Source organism: Henckelia pumila, chromosome 1 (genome assembly GCF_033568475.1).
Source record: "Henckelia pumila isolate YLH828 chromosome 1, ASM3356847v2, whole genome shotgun sequence".
Classification (NCBI taxonomy): Eukaryota; Viridiplantae; Streptophyta; class Magnoliopsida; order Lamiales; family Gesneriaceae; genus Henckelia; species Henckelia pumila.
The window spans coordinates 155,355,697-155,376,917 of record NC_133120.1 but is presented as its reverse complement, the minus strand read 5'-3'; the positions used below and the strand labels follow the sequence as shown (position 1 = coordinate 155,376,917).

Sequence of the window (21,221 nt, the reverse complement as noted above, 5' to 3'; positions counted from 1 at the left end):
TAATATAAAATTTAAACAATATAAATTTTACCTTAAAATCTCGAAACGAGATTATGGACACCAACAGATTAAACTGCTCTTGTTGTATATCCCAGGAACTGATGAACGAACAATTCTTCAATCAGGTCCACGAACAGAAGTTTAATCCCTCTAATAGACTGCACTAGAAAGTCTATCAGAAGTTTCTGCGAAGAGATAGAACAGATATGATCTGCTAATTCAGACTGCAAATTTGAAATTCGCAGACTGAAAATTCTCTAAGAAAGAGAGAGGGGGGGCGGCCGAAATTCCTAGACTGGAGGCTAGGGTTTTCGAAAATCTGAGTGTAAGTTGTGTGTAATTTCTGTACTGCAATAACTTATTTATAATGTGGGCTGCTAACAGCTTAGGGCCCATTAGTCATAAGTTCAAGTCTGACAAGCAAAGCCCGCATGTTCAGAAATTAATATAAAATTCATCGTGACTCAGATTGATAAACCAATTTCACCAATGTGCACAGAAACCATTTCTGCATCTTTCAAAGTCAAGATAAATTTTCTGAATTCGAATTCAGTGGTTTCCAAAAATGTCCATCACTATGTCATTTTAGGAAATCTTACTCCCTCTACTCTCAAATAAGAAGTCCCACTTCTTTATTCACTAAATTTAACTCTTTAAATTTAATTATCTCAACGGGGATTAAAAATCCATTACTTGTGTGACCCTCAATGGTTCAGGGATACAGCTAGCCGTGGGCTCACAACTCCTTGTGACTCGGAACAACAATTTCCGACTTGCCCATCGAATCATGGTAAGAGCGCCTAGCAACATCGCCCCATGATTCCCTAGGTATCACTGATAGTGCCTGCAAGAACCAATAGATTTTGGTTAGCGTATAGTAAGGTCCCTTCATCCATATATCCCGATCGAATCAACAACTATTGGTAAATCGAGAGTCGTTCGAGATTCGATAACTATGCAATGCATCTTGAAGATCAAATAGTGACATCGCATGTGCTACTAAGAAACCATTTCTTAAAACACATCATGTACTCTGGCCAGAGATTCGTCACACTAATATCTCCTCAGATTGCATAGGATATCCACACTTGCAAGTATGTGGTGAATCCTTGACAACAAAGCATCGACTCCTATATGTGTCGTAACTGTACCCAATCCCGACACCTGATGACCCCAATAGAGTCGGTAAACGAGTCAAAGTACAGTACTAGCATATAGAGTCTCAATGATGTTTCAAGTAGTAAGGACTAATGGTGTACAACCAAAACCGCGGACTTTATCCACTCGATAAGTGATAACCACTTGGAAAGTCTGGATAGGGTAGTTCGATCATTCATCGTATGAATATCCATTTGCATGCTTTGAACATCTCTATGTTCCATACCAATGAAACGTGGTACTCGGCATCGCAAATGCTAGTCTCAATCTTGAGCGATCCTTATCCTTATTAACGGGCGGCTCAATCGACTAGGAACTGTTTAGAATATACAGTGACTATAAGATGTGTTTCATGATAGCCATCCCCATGTGCCACCACATCTTACATACACTATAGTATATTCAAGGTCTTCATCTAAACATCTTATAGTATGTCACAACATAATAATATGATAAAAGATAAAGTAAATGCCATTATAAAAGTGTAAATTATATTAAAAAAAATATTGTTTATACATAGAGTCATAAAAGCCCTTAGCCACAAGTTGGCTCACCGGGCACCCACTCTTTCAAAATCTTGTATTTGATTTGGTTGTAATAATTAAGTTTGCAGATTTATTCTCTTGAGATTGTATAACTTTATTAGTTTCCGTAGTTTAACTCTGATTATGTTATTATTAAGATTATTTAATGCTTAGCTCTGATTAAGTAGGTGATCACAGTGTGGGTCACTACATTTATGGTATCAGAGCATGCTTAAGATAATTTTGGGAATTACTTTTGGCAGTTTGGGTTTTGATGAGCGTTGTATTTTCAGATGGCCGTTAGAGACGAGGAGAGTCAGGGTAGTATTGGCCGCTGGGGAGATGGTGATGCTCCTAGACGTCCCGTGCACATCACCATCATCGAGAGGGCAGGCGTCGTTTCAAGCTTCATAGATTCGTGCAGATAGGCCCGAAGCCTTTGTTGGGAGGCTAGACACCTAAGGCGGCAGAGGATTGGCTTGAGCGTATGGAGAGTTTTTTCTATGCCTTCGATTTCTCCGAGGATCAGAAGATGGAGGCTACCACTTTTTTGTTGAAGGGACGCGCTTGTAAGTGGTGGAAGTCAGCATCAGCACCAGTGCTTCAGGAGCAGGGACATGTTTGGTGGCCAGATTTCTGTAGATTATTCCGATACCTGTATTTTCCTCCAGCTCTTTGCCAGGCGAAGGCTATTGAGTTGCTTAATTTGAAGCAGGGATCTTTATTTTTGGACGAGTACCAGCAGAAATTTATTGATTTCCTTCCGTATTTTCCCCATATTGGCACCAGTGCTGAGGCAAAATACGATCATTTCCTACAGGGGCTGAACCAGGAGATTTTTGACCGACTCACGGTGTGTGATGATCCCACTTCCTATGAGAGCTTTGTGAACCGGTGTTGGCAAGTAGAGATTAGTGTGAATCTAGCTAAGTCATTTCAGTCTTCTCGAACCGCGAGTTCTTTGGGTCCTCGTGCTCAGTCCTTTAAGAATTCTGCTTCTTCTATTTCATCCTCTGGATCTGGTGGTGTGATTCATTTTGGAAAGAAAGGCAAGTGTGACCACTGTGGTAAGAATCATTCGACGGACAGGTGCCGCAAAGCTTCAAGAGCTTGTTTTTGTTGAGGAGAGATTGGTCATCTTAAGAAGGATTGTCCACAGGCTGGGGGAGCAAGTGGTTCAGGCTCTGGTTATCAGACTACCGTTCAGTAGAGGCCATCAGGGAATCAGAAGGAGGATCTAATCTGTGACCGCGTGCTTCTAGTCAAGTGTTTGCGCTGAACCATGACCAGAAAGTGGAGGATAATGAGAGGGTTATTGCAGGTATGTTTCTTTTATGAGGTATACCTGATTTTGTACTTATTGATACTGATGCATCTCATTTTTTCATATCCGCATGTTTTGTAAAGCGTCACAAGATACCTTATATTGCTCTAGACATAGTGCTATCTGTTTTGACCCCGACTGGTCAGTCAGCGTTGTCTAAACACCTAGTTCTTGGTTGTCCCTTAGAGTTTGAGGGTAATGTTCTAACAGAGAATCTGATGGTATTAACAATGGAGGATTTAGATTGCATTTTGGGAATTGATATGTTGACCATGTATCGAGATTCAGTGGATTACCAGATACTGGTACAGTTTCACTCGGTCGGTTGTGATAGCTGGTTTTTCTATGGTGAGGGATCACGACCCCAGATGCCATTGGTATCTGCTTTGAGAGTTTGTCGAGATCTGGAGTCTGGCGGGAAAGGCTACCTCATCTATGCCATTTATCTATCCGTTGGGAGTGTTGGTATAGGGAGTTTGCTTCTTGTTAATGAATTCCTGATGTTTTTCCTGATGAGATTCTAGGTTTCCCTCTTGTTCGAGAAGTTGAGTTTGGCATTGATCTGATGCCAAGTACGTCGTATCGTCTGGCTCCGTCAGAGATGCGTGAGTTGAAGAATCATTTGCAGGATCTCGTGGATAAGAGATATATTCGGCCTAGTGTATCTCTTTGTGGAGCTCTTGTTCTCTTTGTGAAGAAGAATGATGGGTCCATGCGACTGTGTATCGATTATTGTCAGTTGAATCGCGTAACCATCAAGAATAAGTATCATTTGCCTCGTATTGATGACTTATTCAATCAGTTGCAGGGTACTTCAGTATACTCCAAGATTGATTTGAGATCGGGTTATCATCAGATGCGAGTGAGAGATCATGATATAGCCAAGACTGCGTTCCGGACGAGATACGGACATTATGAGTTCTTGGTGATGTCGTTTGGTTTGACTAATGCGCCGGCTATATTCATGGATTTAATGAACCGTGTTTTCCTTTAGTACTTAGACAAGTTTGTGGTGGTATTTATTGATGATATTTTGGCGTACTCGCATAGTGTGGATGAGCATGCATATCATACGAGGCTTGTCTTGCAGACTCTTTGGGAGAAGCATCTCTATGCGAAACTGAGTATGTGTGAGTTTTGGATAGATCGTGTGGTGTTTCTTGGCCATATCATATCCATTCAGAGAGTTTTAGTTAATCCGAGCAAGATTGAAGCTGTGTTGAACTGGACGCGTCCGATGTCAGTTGCCGAGATTCGTAATTTCCTTGGTCTGGCAGGTTATTATCGTTGCTTCATCGCGAATTTCTCGCAGCTAGCTTGACCCCTGACACAGCTTACTCGTAAGGGTGTGACCTTTGAGTGGTCTTATGAGTGTGAAGAGAATTTTTGTGAACTTCGTCAACGGTTGACTTCTGCGCTAGTGTTGGCATTACCGTCTGGTTCTGGAGGGTACGTCATGTATACCGATGCTTCTTTGCATGGTTTGGGTTGTGTTCTGACTCAGAATAGACATGTGATTGTGTACACTTCTAGACAATTTAAAGTTCACGAGGGTAATTATCCGGTGCATGATCTTGAACTAGCAGCTATTATCTTTACACTGAAGATTTGGCGCCACTATCTTTATGGCGAAAAGTTTGAAATCTGCACTGATTACAAGAGTCTCAAGTATTTTTTTACTCAGGTAGAGTTGAACATGAAGCCGATACATTGGATGGATTTTCTGAAGGATTATAATTGTGAAATCAAATATCATTCAGGTGCTGCTAACTTGACCGCGGATGCTTTGAGTCGTAAAGTGTGGGTGTCTGCACTTCAGACTTGTCTTATCTCCAGTGTGATTCAGGATTGTTGTTCTTTAGGATATACCTTTAAGCACAAGAATGGTATGGAAAAAATTCAGATGTTTGAAATTATATCTGAGCCAGCCTTGTATTCTCAGATTCGATATGCTCAGATCTCTGATCCGAATATTCAGAGGTTGGCTTGATTGGCCAATAGTGATAGTAAGTTTGAATTCCACTACCAGTCAGATGGGTTTCTGTGTTTATCTGGTCGTATTGTGGTACCGAAGGATGATACTCTGAGGGGGAAGCTTTTATCTCAAGTGCATCGTACCAAAATGAGTATTCATCCGGGGAGCAACAAGATGTACACGGACTTGCGGACTCGATTTTGGTGGAAAGGAATAAAGCAGATTGTGTATCAGTATGTGTCTAAGTACATGGTGTGTCAGTAGGTTAAGGCTGAGCATTGACGACCCGAAGGATTATTGCATAGCTTACCGATTTTGGAGTGAAAATGGGAGTTTATCACGACGGATTTTGTGACTCATTTGCCGATGTCTTCGTGGAACTGTGATGGTATCTGGGTTGTGGTAGATAGACTCACCAAGTTAGCACATTTCCTTCTTTATAATAGAGATTACATGGTTTACCGGATTGCTCGTTTGTACATTCAGGAGATTGTTCGATTCTATGGTGTACCAGTTAGCATTGTCAGCGATAGAGACCCTAGATTTACTTCCAGATTCTGGGGGAGTTTTCAGCGTGCTCTGGGCACTACACTTAGTTTGAGTACCACATATCACCCGGAGACAGATAGGCAGACGGAACACATTTTCCGTACTCTTGAGGATATGTTGTGAGCCTGTACTATGGATTTTGGTCCAACCTGACAAGATCATTTTCCATTTATTGAATTTGCGTACAACAACAGCTACCACCGTAGTATTGGGATAGCACCTTTTGAGGCATTGTGTGGGCGGCATTGTCGTACTCCATTGTTTTGGGAAGAAGTTGGGGAATGACAGGTAAATGGACCAGAGTTAGTACAACAGTCTACAGATATAGTTGACCAGATCAAGAAGCGTATTAGAACTGCACAGGATAATCAGGCTAGTTATGTAATACCAAGCATAAACCTTTGCAGTTTGAGGTGGGCAAGAAGGTATTCTTGCGAGTTTCGCCGTTCCGCAGGATTTTGAGATTCGGTCTGAAGGGAAAGATGTCTCCAAGATTCATTGATTCTTTCGAGATCTTGGAAAGTATTGGAGATTTAGCTTACAAACTAGCACTGCTATCGTATCTGTCTATTATCCATGATGTGTTCAATGTGTCACTGTTGCGACGGTATGTGGAAGATGAGTCTCATGTTTTACAGTTGTCAGAGGTACAGTTGGATACTGACTTGACATATGTTGAGAGACCGCTGTATGTCCTAGATTATAAGGACAAGGTGTTATGGAACAAGTTCATTTCTCTCGTTCTAGTTCAGTGGCAGTACAGAGGCACGGAGGAAGCCACTTGGAAGATAGAGAGCCGCATGCGTTTGGAACATACTAAGTTTTCTTTATTGTACTTTTGATTTCAGTAATGCAATTTGTACAATTTTTAGTTGTAATAAAGGGATTTTTGAACCAGTGTTTAATCTTTTTTACTTAAGATTTGATTTCGAGGATGAAATTATCTTACGTAGGGAAAATGTAGTAACTCAGTCCCATTTTACATGATTAAATTTATTAAGTATGGATTAAGGATTTAATTTGGATTAAATTGGAGAAAATTATGATTTTTATTTAAGGAAAGTTTGGAAGGTCCGAACCCAAGTTCGGAGGGTCCAAACACTTCGGAAGCATAGTTCAAGGTTTGGAGGCTACGTTCGAGATCGGAATGTCCGAATGTGATCGGAGCTTCCGAACATAGTTAGGCCATGCACATTATCGAAGTGTTAAGGAGTTCAGACACGCAGGAGATCGGAGCTTCCGAAGAGGAGTTCGGAGCTTTCGATCGTTGCATTTCTGCAACGTGGCTGGCATGCGAGTTTGGAGCTTCCGAAAGGGAGTTCGGAGCTTCCGAACTCTATCTATAAATAGGCCATTCGAGAGACCATTTTCTTTGCTAATTCACAATTCTCTCTCTCGGTTCTTGGGTGGTTTGGGGGCTTTCCAGCCATCTTTGGCAAAGGGCGGGTCCTTGGCGAGGCGTCCAGGAGTCGTAGCGGAGTTGTGTCTAATTTACGGGACATTCAACATCAAAGGGCTGACATCGGATGAAGGTATACCCTAGATCCAATATATAGTTTGGGAGTATCTATTATCTTAGCTAAGACTTTTAGATATTATTTAGTGATCTAGTAACCTTGTGATTATAGGCTTGGACAATAGAGCTGGTGTAGTTTGCAAAGTAGAATTAAGGTACGAAAGTACGGTTCGAGATACCCTGACTGAGTATGCATGTATTATGTATTGCATTATTTATATGACATGAATTTATTTTAATATATTATTTCATGTTATTATGCTTCATTCATGATCATCTTGAGCTTGTATCCTTGTAATATCTTGTAGTATGGTTTCCACCCTATCCTGTTAGTAGATGGTTGGGCACGTAGATTCGTGATCAGGTCACCTATATCCACTGTCGGGTATGTGAGCTGATGAAACTTAAAATTTGTAATTATTTATATGTTAAAATTTGTGTTTTAAAATTAAAGTTTCATTAAAATTATGAAGTAGTATTATTTTAGTGTTGTGTTTATATTTAAATATTTTACTAAAAATTTTGTATTTTACAGTTTGCGCAGGTTTGGTAAAAATAAAATTACTCAAGCTACAGAGGTCGTATTAGAGTAATATTAAATCCTGTAGAATCAGAAAAAGATGCATCTTCAACTTTATTGAAGACACAAAATTCCAAAAACCTCATTAAGATGATCAAACATCAAAATGGAGACAAATTTACTTTTACTATGACCAGCTTGGAGTAAAAATATCATAAATAATTTACCTTTTATCCAAAAAAGGTGAATCATATGTCCAAACATATCTATACAAAATTTCTTATGTGTTCTATGTTGAGTGCAAAGGCTGAATCGGTGATTCAAGACATCAAACATGCCAATTAAAGTTGGACTATGGTATTGACATTCAAAGAGACAAGCAACCACCAACTTTACTATTTCACATTTAATGAGTTTTGGACTCTTGCTATCATTTGGCCTATAAATAGATGTGTTTTGTAAGATTTGAATTGTGCAAGAGTGTGGAAAAATTTCTCATTTGTAAAATAAATATTTTGTGTGTGAGAATAAAAGTTTTAGTGTGTATATTTCTCAAGTTCAAGTATGAAATTTCCTTTATCCTTACTCTTGAGTCTTATGTTCATGGCAAGCTAAATTCTTTTATGTCAAGGTGACAAGGTTTCAGTGTTGGTCAAGTAAGATTGTTTATATTTTGTATATTATTCTCTTTTTTATTTTATTTTGTTTTACTAATTGATCTTTATTTGTAGGTGTAATTTGGATGATTTATTGTTATCTATTTATATCAAATACTTGGTACCTTGAATGTGGTTACCTTGATTTGTTGTTTAATATGATACAATAAATACTACAATAATTATATACTATAAATATATGTATCAATTTATAATAAAGTCATATATATTATTTAGACGATAGCGTGGCTCAGCCGGTTGTTCTAAATAATATATTGTGATTTGAACTAACATTTACTTTTTTGCACGCAACTAACGTTTACTTTTTCCGCAACTAACATTTATTTTCCGCAACTAACATTTACTTTCCCGCAACTTACATTTACTTTCGCGCATCTAACATAAAAAGTCATATACTTTATTTAGATGATAGTGTGGCTCTGCCGTTTGTTCTAAATGAAATATTGTGATTTGATGTAACATTTACTTTAATGTCAATTTATATTTATGCATTTATATATATATTATGGGTACCATGTATTAAATATCGGTTAATCTGATATTTATATAGTGGAAACTATATTATATGATATACTTGTTTAAATATTTAATTGTTTTTTTATGTTATATTAGTTTCTTTTATTTACTTTTGTTAAGAAATCTTAAATAAACCAACAATGAACCTTTGAAACATTGACAATTTTATAATTTGTACTTTAAATTTTATAATAATCTTTCCATCTATAATATATTGCTAAATTTAAACTTACAACATCCTCTTTGTGGATCGATCTCGTACTCACGAGTATATTACTTGCAAACAACGTACACTTGGGTGAATTACAATTTAAGTAGTAGCAAGTTTTTGGCGCCGTTGCCGGGGAGGTATAATTTAAGTTTAAGTTTTGTTAATTATGTTATTTATGTAAATATTATGTTGTTTTTCATTGTATGATTGTTTGGAGTCGTAAACAAAGTGGTATACTTATTCGAGTATCTGAAAATATTTTAAACATGAAGGATAATTCTAATAATCAAGATAATAATAATAATAATAATAATAATAATAATAATAATAATAATAATAATAATAATCAAGAACACGAACAACCAAGAAGACTTAGGCACCATATGAATCCAATAAGAACTAGTACACCATCTTGTTTAGTTTTTCCTCCTGAAGCGTCTAATTTCAATTTTAAGCCACAAATCATTCAAATTTTACCATATTTTCATGGCTTAGATTTTGAAAATCCATATTTGCATTTAAGGGAATTTGAGGAGGTTTGCAACACTTATAATGATCAAAATTGTAGCATGGATATTGTTTGATTAAAGATTTTCCCTTTTTCTTTAAAAGATAAATCTAAAACATGGTTGCAAAATTTGAGATCAAGTTCAATAAGATCATGAGAATAAATGCAACAACAATTTCTTAAAAAGTTTTTTCCTTCCCATAGAACAAACTCTTTTAAAAGACAAATTACAACTTTTTCTCAAAAACAAGGGAAAACATTTTATCAATGTTGAGATAGATATAAAGAGCTACTTAATAAATGCCCACATCATGGTTTTGAAATATGGAGGATAGTTTCTCACTTTTATGAATGTTTAATACCTAAAGATAGGCAAATGATAGAATTTATGTGTAATGAAACTTTTGAAGATAAAAAACCCAAATGAAGCTATGGAATCTTTGGAGTCATTAGCAGAAAATGTTCAAAATTGGGATAATATAGGCTCAATTGAACCACCAAGTAAAACCAATAATTCAACAAATGGGGTTGTTATTTATCATCTTAAAGATGATGTAGATATTCAAGCTAAACTTGCATCTTTAGCAAGAAAAATCGAGTCATTAGAAATGAAAAAAATGATCAATTAAAAAGTGTTCAAGAAATTGTTTGTCATATATGTGACACACATGATCATCTTACAAAAAATTGTCCAACTTTGCCTTCATTTAAAGAATGTCTCCATTAACAATCCAATTATGTTAACAATTTTAAAAAATCAACATAAGATCCCTTTTCACAAACATATAATCCTGGTTGGAGAAATCATCCTAATTTTAGTTGGAGGAACAATAATAATGCACAACCTTCAGGAAAAAAAAATTCAAAATAACCAAAATCATCAAGGTTATGCTCCTTATATCCCACCTCCAAGAAAACATTTTGAAGATTAAATTCATGCTTACATTCAAAAGCAAGAGTCTATCAATATTTAAAACATTCAATCTATGAATGATTTGAAAGAAACTCTTGCAAAATTTGCATCTGCACTTAATATTATTGAAAAAGAAAAATTTCCATCACAACCGCAACCTAATCCTAAAAATCAAAATCAAGATAAATTTGATCAAGTAAAATCTGTTATTACACTTAGAAGTGGTAAAATAATTAATGATCCATATAGTGATGAAAACAAAGATCAATTAAACTCAAAGAGTAAGAATTCAAATCCTGATACTTTTGAGAAAGATGATGTTATGAGTCCTAAAAATAAGAAATTTGATGATAAATTATCTAAAATAATGAGCGAGTCAAATAAACCTCTTCCTTTTCCTCATGCATTAGTAAATAATAAAAAAACAAAAAAAATGATTCTGATATTTATGAAGTTTTTAAACAAGTAAAAATAAATATTCCATTATTAGATGCTATTAAGCAAGTACCTTCTTATGCAAAATTTTTAAAAGATTTATGTACTGTGAAAAGACAATTGCATGTAAAGAAGAAAACAATCTTAACTGAACAAGTAAGTTCTATTATTCAAAATAATTCTGCTTTAAAATATAAAGATCATGGTTGTCCAACGATTTCATGTATTATTGGAAAAAATAAAATTAAAAAAGCTTTGTTAGATTTGGAAGCAAGTGTGAATTTACTTCATTATTCAGTTTATGAAAAGCTTAAGTTGGGAGATTTAAAACCTACATCTGTTACTCTTTTACTAGCCAATAGGTCAATCAAAATACCTAGAGGTATCGTAGAAGATGTGTTAGTTCAAGTCGATAAATTCATATATCCTTTGAATTTTATTGTCTTGGATACACAACCAATAGAAGTACATAATGAAATTCCAGTAATATTAGGACGCCGCCCATTTCTAGCAACTTCAAATGCTTTAATTAATTGTCGAAATGGAATAATAAAATTGTCTTTTAAAAATATGACTTTAAAACTTAATGTGTTCAATTTATGTAAACAGCCAAGTATTAATGAAGATGAAGATGATAATGCAATAGAAACAATCGTGGAAGAAAATATACACCAAGAAAACTTAAATAAAAAATCTAAAGTTTGTTTAGTGGAAAGTTTTGATTCAAAAAATATTTTTAAATCAAATTTATTTGAAGAAATTAATGAACTTGAAGAAGTAAAAGAAGATGATCATCCAAAACTTGAATTAAAACCTTTACCAATAGAACTAAAATATGTTTTTCTTGGTGAAAATCAAACATATCATATTATAATATCTTCTAGTCTCTTACCAAAACAAGAAGAAGATTTAATAATATTACTTAAAAAACATAAAAATGCAATTGGATGGACTTTGCAAGATATAAAAGGTATAAATCCTTTAATCCGTACGCATAGAATTCACTTGGAAGAAAATGCTAAAACATATCAACAATCTCAAAGAAGATTAAATCCACACATAAAGAAGTTGTTAAAAATGAAGTTTTAAAACTATTAGATGCCGGAATTATTTATCCAATCTCGGATAGTAAATGGGTAAGTCCAATACAAGTAGTACCAAAAACATCAGGCATCACTGTTATAAAAAATGAAAAGGGGGAATTATTACAAGCTAAGATTCCATCTAGTTGGCGTATGTGCATTGATTATGAAAAATTAAATGATGCAACTAGATAAAATCACTTTCCGTTACCATTTTTAGATCAAATTTTAGAGAAAGTGGCCGGTAATTCTTATAATTGTTTTCTTGATGGGTATTCGAGATATTATCAAATACCAATATCATTAGAAGATCAAGAAAAAACTACTTTCACTTGTCCTTTTAGGACTTTTTCATTTAAAATAATGACATTTGGTTTATGTAATACTTCGACTACTTTTCAAAGATGCATGCTAAGTATTTTTAGTGACATGATTGAATAATTTGTGGAAGTTTTTATGGATGATATAACTGTTTTGAAGACTCATTTGAAAATTATTTTAAAAATTTGGAAGAAGTTTTAAAAAGATGTGAAGAAAAAATCTTGTTTTAAATTAGAAAAAATGTCACTACATGGTTAAATTCGGAATTATGTTAGGAAATGTCATATCTAAAAAAGGAATTGAAGTTGATAAAGCTAAATTTGATGTTATTGCTAATTTACCATCACCAAACACGATCAAAGAATTTCGATCATTTTTGGGTCATGCGGGATTTTATAGAAGATTTATAAAAAAATTTAGCATAATATCGAAACCAATTTCAAATCTTTTAACAAAGGATGCACAATTTCAATGGACTCAACAATGTGAAATTGATTTTAAAAAGATAATTAATCTTTTAACTACATCTCCTATTTTACAACCTCCTGATTGGTCTTTACCATTTGAATTAGTGTGTGATGCAAGTGATTATGCAATAGAAGCCGTGTTAGGACAAAGAAAATAAGGTAAATCTTATGTGATCTACTATGCAAGTAGAACCTTAAATAGTGCTCAAATCAATTATTCAACAATTGAAAAAGAATTACTTTCAGTAGTGTTTGCATTAGATAAATTTCTATCTCATTTAAATGGTTCTACTACTATTGTTTATACTGATCATTATGCCATAAAATATTCAAATAAACAAAATGCTAAGCCGAGATTAATACGATGGATTTTTTTGTTACAAGAATTTGATCTTATAATAAAAGATAAAAAATAAAAAAAAAATATAGTAGTCGATCATTTATCAAGAATAATTTATGAATCATCTCAAAACGAAATACCAATAAATCAAAATTTTCCGGATGATCAACTATTTTATGCTACAACTATGCCTTGGTTTGCTAATATTGTAAACTTTCTTGTAACAAATAAAATGTCTTCTCATTGGAGTTCACAAGATAAAAATAAATTCTTGAAAGAAGTAAAAAAAAATTATTGGGATTATCCTTATTTGTTTAAGTATTGTCCTGATCAAAATTTTCAACGATGCATACCCGACAATGAGGTAAGTAGTGTCATTAAATTTTGTCATTCTGAGACATGTGGAGGTAATTTTTCGTCAAAGAAAACAACTGCAAAAATCTTTCAATGGGGATTTTATTGGCCTTCTTTATTCAAAGATACGCATTCATTTTGCAAATCTTGTGAAAATTGTCAAAAAATGGGTTCAATTTCAAAACGAAACATGATGCCTTTAAATCCAATCATGAATATTGAAGTATTTGACAGTTGGAAAATAGATTTTATGGGTCCATTTCCATTATCTTTTGGATTTAATTATATTTTAGTTGCTATCGATTATGTTTCAAAATGGATTGAAGCAATTGCATGTAGAACTAATGATCATAAAGTTGTGATAAAATTTTTGAAAGAAAGTATTTTTAGTCGATTTGGAATACCTAGAGCTATAATCAGTGATGGGAGAAGTCATTTTATAAATAAATCATTTTTTTCGTTGTTAAGAAAATATGGTATTACACATAAAGTTTCTACTCCATATCACCCTCAAACAAATTGTCAGGTTGAACTTGCAAAAAAAAAAAAAAACAAATTTTGGAAAAAAAACAGTCAATCCAAATCGAAAAGATTGGTCTTTAAGATTAAGTGATGCATTATGGGTATATAGAACTGCATTTAAACATCATTTGGGATGTCACCATATAGATTAGTTTTTGGTAAGCATTGTCATCTACCCGTTGAAATTGAACATAAAGCTTATTGGGCAATTAAAACACTTAATACTAATTTAGATGATGCATCTAAATTAAAAAAATTACAATTAAATGAACTAGAAGAATTAAGAAATGATGCATATGAAAATGAAAAGATTTATAAAGATAAAACAAAAGTCTTTCATGATAAAAATATTATGAGAAAATCTTTTGAAATCAGACAAAAAGTTTTACTGTATAATTCTCGCTTGCATTTGTTTCCAAAAAAATTTAGATCGCGATGGTCTGAACCATTTATTGTTAAATTTGTCTATCCTCATGGTGATGTTGATGTTGAAAATCCTAAAAATAATAATGTGTTTAAAGTTAATGGGCAAAGACTTAAACCATATTTAGAAAATGAAATTCTTAATGATGAGTTTATGTCTTTATACGATCCAAATTAATTGTTACTTATATTTTCATTTTATTTTTGCTGAATTGAGTTCACTTCCCGGTTAAGTGGTGGATAACGGTACTCCGTGATTACTTATATATATATATATATATATATAGAGAGAGAGAGAGAGAGTTTTGCTATGCTGCCCACCAACCGTGTCAACCTCTGTACCCACCATGTGCAATAGTTGAGTGTTTTATACATGGTGGGCATAGGGTTTGGCACGGTTGGTGGGCAGCATAGCAAAACTATATATATATATATATATATATATATATATATATATATATGGATGTTTGTATTTTTAATCTTCGTAAATATTTTCGTGGTATAGCTAATAATAAGTTAAAAAATATTTATAAAGCTAGATGCGAGAGATTACGTTTACTTATGTTGTATAATATTCCTGATGATATTCGCTTTATTATTGAAGCAAAGGTTCGACTTGATGGGGAAGAAAGTAAGATCATTATTAAACAAATGTCTGGATTTGGAAAAAGTACTTATGCTAAAAAATGTAGAGCTAAAAAATTAGGTGGATGTTACAAATGTGCTAGGTAGACTTGTCACGAACGTTGTAGGAATGTTGGAATGACATCCACAAACAGAAAAGATAAAATATTATTCATTAGGAATGAGCTGACTAAAGAACCATTGGATCCACTTCCAATGTCTCTTGAGATGCATTCCAGTGGATACGTGCAAAATGAACTTCTTAAATCTTGTCTTTTGTGGTTCTCATACTGGAAAGAATGAAATATTTGTTGATGCAGCAATTAATCTTGGAAAAAAGTTAGCAGAGAGAAAAATTCACTTGGTATACGGAGGAGGCAATATTGGGTTAATGAGATCTATTTCAACAGCAGCTCATCTTGAAGGTAGTCAGGTTTTGAATATAATTCCTACAGCTTTAGCTGAAGGAAATATTACAGGTGTTACGGTTGGGGAAGAGTTGAAATTTTCAATAATGTACGAGAGAATAAATAAAAAGATAGATAATTCTGATGCTTTTATTGCCTTACCTGGTGGTTTTGGTACTTTAGAAGAAATTTTTTCATGTTGTTTCTTGGGCACAACTTAATATCCATAATAAATATGTTGGCTTATTGAATATCGATAACTATTATGATGGTTTGTTGATTTTTCTTGATGTAGCTGTGGAACAAAATTTCATTTCAGAAAATTCACGAAGGATGCTCATATCTGCTTCAAATGAAGACCAATTAATTAATGATCTCCAAACTTTTGTTCATCAACCTGATTCGCCTATAACAAAGATCAATTGCTCTCAACCAACCAATAAGAAAAGAAAACTGGATCATTGATTCAATATGTCGCGAAATGATTTGTGTTTGTTTCTCATCTTCAATAAATCCCAGTTGATATCTCTTTCATCATTTACTCTTTATTCGTATTTTTTAAAAAAAATAAAAAACAATGTCATATTCAGGTTTGGGGGAGGGTTTATTTAAAAAAATTTTAAAAAAATATTTTTATAATAATATTTATTTTTCTTTTTCAATGGCAGGGTAAGGAGTCAAAAACTCCTGAGATGCATTAGTTTTTATTTATCGTATTATCACAATAGATTAGATTTTAATATTCCGTATATATTAAAATTGCAAACTACTAAGAAAATGAAGTCTTTTTGTATATTTGTTTATTTATTTTTTTTTTTATCAATTTAATAGAAAATATATAATTGATGGGATATAAGTTATATAATTGTGTGTTTTCAAATAACATATTTTCTAAAACTTTTATGAGTATATAGTTAAAATGATATTGACTGAATGAATAATAACATATATAATTGAAGGAATTAATTTGTAAAAGTGCATATATACTCACATAAATTTTGTAAGTGAGAGGTGAGAATTGAGAAAACAACTTATAATCTTTTATTGATTATTATGAAATGGTTGATTACTAGATTAAACTCATTTTGAAAAAAAAAGAAAGAAAAAATCTATGCAAAAAAATTTGGCTGTAAATTTGTATGAAGTATGATCGTAATGATAAGTATGATCATTACTATAATTATCAATGTAATAGATTTACCTCATAAAAAAATAAACAAATAAATAAACTTTGGAAAAAAAATGTTACATTTTCAAAGTTTATTGGAGGTATTTGGTTATGTAAAAAAAAATTTGCAGCCAAGTGCAAAAAAAAGAAAAAAAAAGAGAGAGATAAAAAAATGGGTTTATTCTTTGTAATTATCCTATCTTATTTTCAATATTAGGATTTTTGATTGTCTGCTTTACATATTAGCCATTTTCAATGAGTGTATAATTTTCTTCCAACTCCATGAGTGAAAAACAGCTATATATAAAATATCATAACCCTAGAGAATATGGAGTTGAGACTTTTACATTAATATTCCTGATGATATACATGTTATGAAAATGATTTCTATTATCATTTTAATTATATTATTCTCAAAGTTTTTAGAAAATATTTATATACAAAAAATTATATATATTTAATATTTTGATATTGTGTGAAATATATATGTATAACTCATCCAATTATATATTAATATATTAGTGGATAACAAGATTTATAAATAAACATATAATCTCCTTACAAGTGTGTTTTAAAATTTCAAAGTTTGCAAATTTGAATATATAATAAGGAATAAAAATCTAACTTGTGATTTTATGATATTTTATTACTAAGGGACTAGTAATAAGCCGGTTTGGGGGTGTGATGAAACTTAAAATTTGTAATTATTTATATGTTAAAAGTTGTGTTTTAAAATTAAAGTTTCATTAAAATTATGAAGTTGTATTATTTTAGTGTTATGTGTTTATATTTAAATGTTTTACTAAAAATGTTGTATTTTACGATTTGCGCAGGTTTGGTAAAAATAAAATTACTCAACCTACCGAGGTCATATTAGACTAATCTTAGATCCTGTAGAATCACAAAAAAGACATCTTCAACTTTGTAGAATACAAGAAATTCCAAAAACCTCATTAAGATGATCAAAATGATCAAATATCAAAATGTAGACAAATTTATTTTTACTATGACCAGCTCGGAGTAAAAATATCATAAATAATTAACCTTTTATCCAAAAAAAGGTGAATCATATGTCCAAACACATCTACACAAAATTTTCTACGTGTTCTATGTTGAGTGCAAAGGCTGAATCGGTGATTTAAGGCATCAAACATGTCAATTAAAGTTGGGCTATGGTATTGACATTCAAGGAGAAAAGCAACTACCAACTTTACTATTTCACCTTTATTGATTTTTGGACTCTTGCTCTCGTTTGACCTATAAATAGATGTGTTTTATAAGCTTTGAAGTGTGCAAGAGTGTGGAGAAATTTCTCATTTTTAAAATAAATATTGTGTGTATATGAGAATAAAAGTTTTAGTGTGCATATTTCTCAAGTTCAAGTATGAAATTTCATTTATCCTTACTCTTGAGTCTTATGTTCATGGCAAGCTAAACCCTTTTATTTCAAGGTGACAAGGTTTCAGTGTTGGTCAAGTAAGATTGTTTATATTTTGTATATTCTTCTCTTTTTTATTTTTATTTTGTTTTACTAATTGATCTTTATTTGCAGGTATAATTTGGATGATTTATTGTTATCTATTTACATCAAATACTTGATACCTTGAATGTGGTTACCTTGATTTGTTGTCTAATATGATACAATAAATACTACAATAATTATATACTATAAATATATGTATCAATTTATAATAAAGTCATATATATTATTTAGATGACAGCGTGACTCAGCCGGTTGTTCTAAATAATATATTGTGATTTGAACTAACATTTACTTTTTCGCGCGCAACTAACGTTTACTTTTTCCGCAACTAACATTTACTTTCCGCAACTAACATTTACTTTCTCGCATCTAACATAAAAAGTCATATATTTTATACTTTTTGCAACTAACATTTACTTTAATGTCAATTTATATTTATGCATTTATATATATATATTATGGGTACCATTTATTAAATATCGGTTAATCTGATATTTATATAGTGGGAACTATATTATATGATATACTTGTTTACATATTTAATTGTTCTTTTATGTTATATTAGTTTCTTTTATTTATTTTTGTTAAGAAATATTAAATAAACCAACAATAAACCTTTGAAACCTTGACAATTTTATAATTTGTACTTTAAATTTTATAATAATATTTTCATCTATAATATATCATTGCTAAATTTAAACTTACAACATCCTCTCTGTGGATCGATCTCGTACTCACGAGTATATTACTTGCAGACAACCTACACTTGGGTGAATTATAATTTAAGTAGTAGCATGAGCCACCTCCTAGTACAACGGCACAGAGTGCTACATATCTAAGGCCCGAGTCTGTTCTTGAACTAGAGATTCTTGACCTCGAGTTTTGGTAAACTATACACTTGCATTCATGCACATATAGTATTGTATACCCATACTCTTGTACTGAGCATAGTTCGCTCATGTCCTTTATTTCTATGATTATTGGACATCCTATTAGATGGGACAGGTCTCGGGTTGGATAGCGCAGGAGATGCTGGGAGATCCTAGGTGTCGAGGTTGTTAGAGTAAGAAGTTTATCTTTACTAGTACTATGTTGTTTATCGTTCCGAGGATGTTGGTACTGAGAATCTTGTATTCGATTTGGTTGTAATAATTAAGTTTGTAGATTTTTTCTCTTGGGATTGTATAACTTTATCAGTTTCCGCAGTTTAATTCTGATTATGTTTTTATTAAGATTATTATATGCTTAGTTCTGATTAAGTAGGTGATCACGGTATGGGTCACTACAGTTTGTGTCGGATTGACGAAAATATTATTTAAAAACTTCTCCACCCGAACCCGAATCAGCTGAAAAATGGTGAATCTGAACCCGAACCCGGATAACCCGATCAATTCGATTTTATTTTTTTATTTTTTAACAAAATAATCACATAATAACAAAATCTAAGATTATATATAATTTAAATTTGAAAATATATTCGTAAAAAATTTAAAATATACTTACTACAAAAAATAAAAAAATATTTAAAAAATCAAAATTGTCCAAAATAAACATTAACTGTCGGAAATCTATTATTTCAATTTACAATCTATTTTTTCCTCAAAAAAATTATACAATAATATTTTTCAAACATACAACATATAAAAAGGTAACAAATATTTCTTAATGTTATATAAATATAACAATAATAATAAAAAAAAGTTTCGAGTCATCTCGGGTCAACCCGCCCAAACCCGATTAATTTTTTTAGGTTAGCTTTTGGGTAAACCCGAACCCAAAAACCCTCGATCCTAACCAAAAATTTTTTGGGTCGACTAGTGGTTAATTTTTGATACCAAATCTCCAACCCATTTACATCAAATCTTACACCAAAAAGAATATTCTCAAAATATTTTTTTTATTTTACATATATTAATTCTTATCATTTATTTAATATCTTTTTACAAATTTAACAATATAATTAAATTTTTTATATATAAATAATATTTTATTATTAATAAATGTAAATAATATACGAAAATTATTAAAATTTATTTAGTTATTATTACATAAATTAAATTATAGGTAATACGAAAATTTTTAAAATTGATAAATACGAATACAACTTCAAACATAATACGAATATAAAACAGATACAACTTCAAACATAAAACGGATACAGTACGAGTACAACTTCAAACATTTGAACAACTATATTCATCCCACAAATGATCAATTAAAGCATTCTGTAGTGCGGAGTGAGCATCTTTGTCTTTTATTTTTTATATCGACCGAGAAATTCTTGAAATTTTATATGCTCATCGACAATCATTTCTACGTCCGGAGCTGGTGTTTGCCTCGCATTTTGAATGGGTGCACTGAGGTCACGTTCGTTTTCAATAATCATGTTGTGCATTATGATACATGATGTCATTATGTCATGTAAATGACGTTTTTTCCAACCACGTGCTGGGGATGCCACAATTGCAAATCATGATTATAGAACGTCAAATGCACGCTCAATATTTTTTCTGCAGGATTCTTGCTTCATTGCAAAATATTTCTTTTTCAAACCGCGTGGATCATGAATGATTTGCACAATAGTTGATCATTTCGGATAAATACCAATATACCATCAGCTAAGTAATTAATATCTCATATCATATTCTTTTCCTCCAATTGTATAATGAGCAGTAGGAGCAATATTTGTGCAAGTTTGGAGAATAAATCGAACATGTCCAACACATTTATATCATTATTGGATATGGGCATACCAAAATATGCATGCCATATCCAAATATCATAATCAGCTACTGCTTCTAAAATGATTTTTGGAGAACCACTACGACCAGCATATTGGCCTGCCCAAGCCTTCGGGTAATTTTTTCACTTCCAGTGCATACAGTCGAGACTTCCCAACATCCCTGGGAATCCTCGTTGTTCACCTATAAAGAGTAGTCTGGCAACATCATCGGAAGTAGGTGATTTCAAGTATCGTTCTGCAAAAACTTCCACTATAGCCCGACAAAACCGTTGCATACACTCAATTGCAGTAGATTCTCCAATTTTGATATATTAATCAGTGGTATACGCGGTTAAAGCATATGCTAGCATTCGCAATGCGACTGTTGTTTTTTGCATATAGACCGAGCCGCCCCACACCATCATTTTGTTGCATGAAATAAGAATCATGATTCTTTACCCCATCAACGATACTAAGGAACA

At 32.5% G+C, this 21,221-nt stretch overlaps 1 protein-coding gene across 1 annotated transcript; it reads left to right on the top strand.

Moving 5' to 3' along the window:
- The first annotated feature begins 2,169 nt into the window (after positions 1-2,169).
- LOC140874273 (uncharacterized) lies at positions 2,170-6,372 on the top strand. The gene is made up of 8 exons (XM_073277548.1): positions 2,170-2,771; positions 2,945-3,003; positions 3,118-3,471; positions 3,531-3,728; positions 4,008-4,283; positions 4,386-4,892; positions 5,388-5,494; positions 5,938-6,372. The coding sequence occupies exons 1-8, from the start codon at positions 2,170-2,172 to the stop codon at positions 6,370-6,372; spliced, it is 2,538 nt and encodes an 845-aa protein (XP_073133649.1).
- The last annotated feature ends 14,849 nt before the right edge of the window (positions 6,373-21,221 follow it).

Bases quoted from the DNA above. Each gene is read 5' to 3' on its own strand.
- LOC140874273 (XM_073277548.1), top strand. From the start codon at position 2,170: ATGGAGAGTTTTTTCTATGCCTTCGATTTCTCCGAGGATCAGAAGATG. The intron at 2,772-2,944 runs GTGCCGCAAAGC...GCGTGCTTCTAG, and splicing joins AAGAATCATTCGACGGACAG to TCAAGTGTTTGCGCTGAACC. The intron at 4,893-5,387 runs GTATGGAAAAAA...GGGTTGTGGTAG, and splicing joins TACCTTTAAGCACAAGAATG to ATAGACTCACCAAGTTAGCA.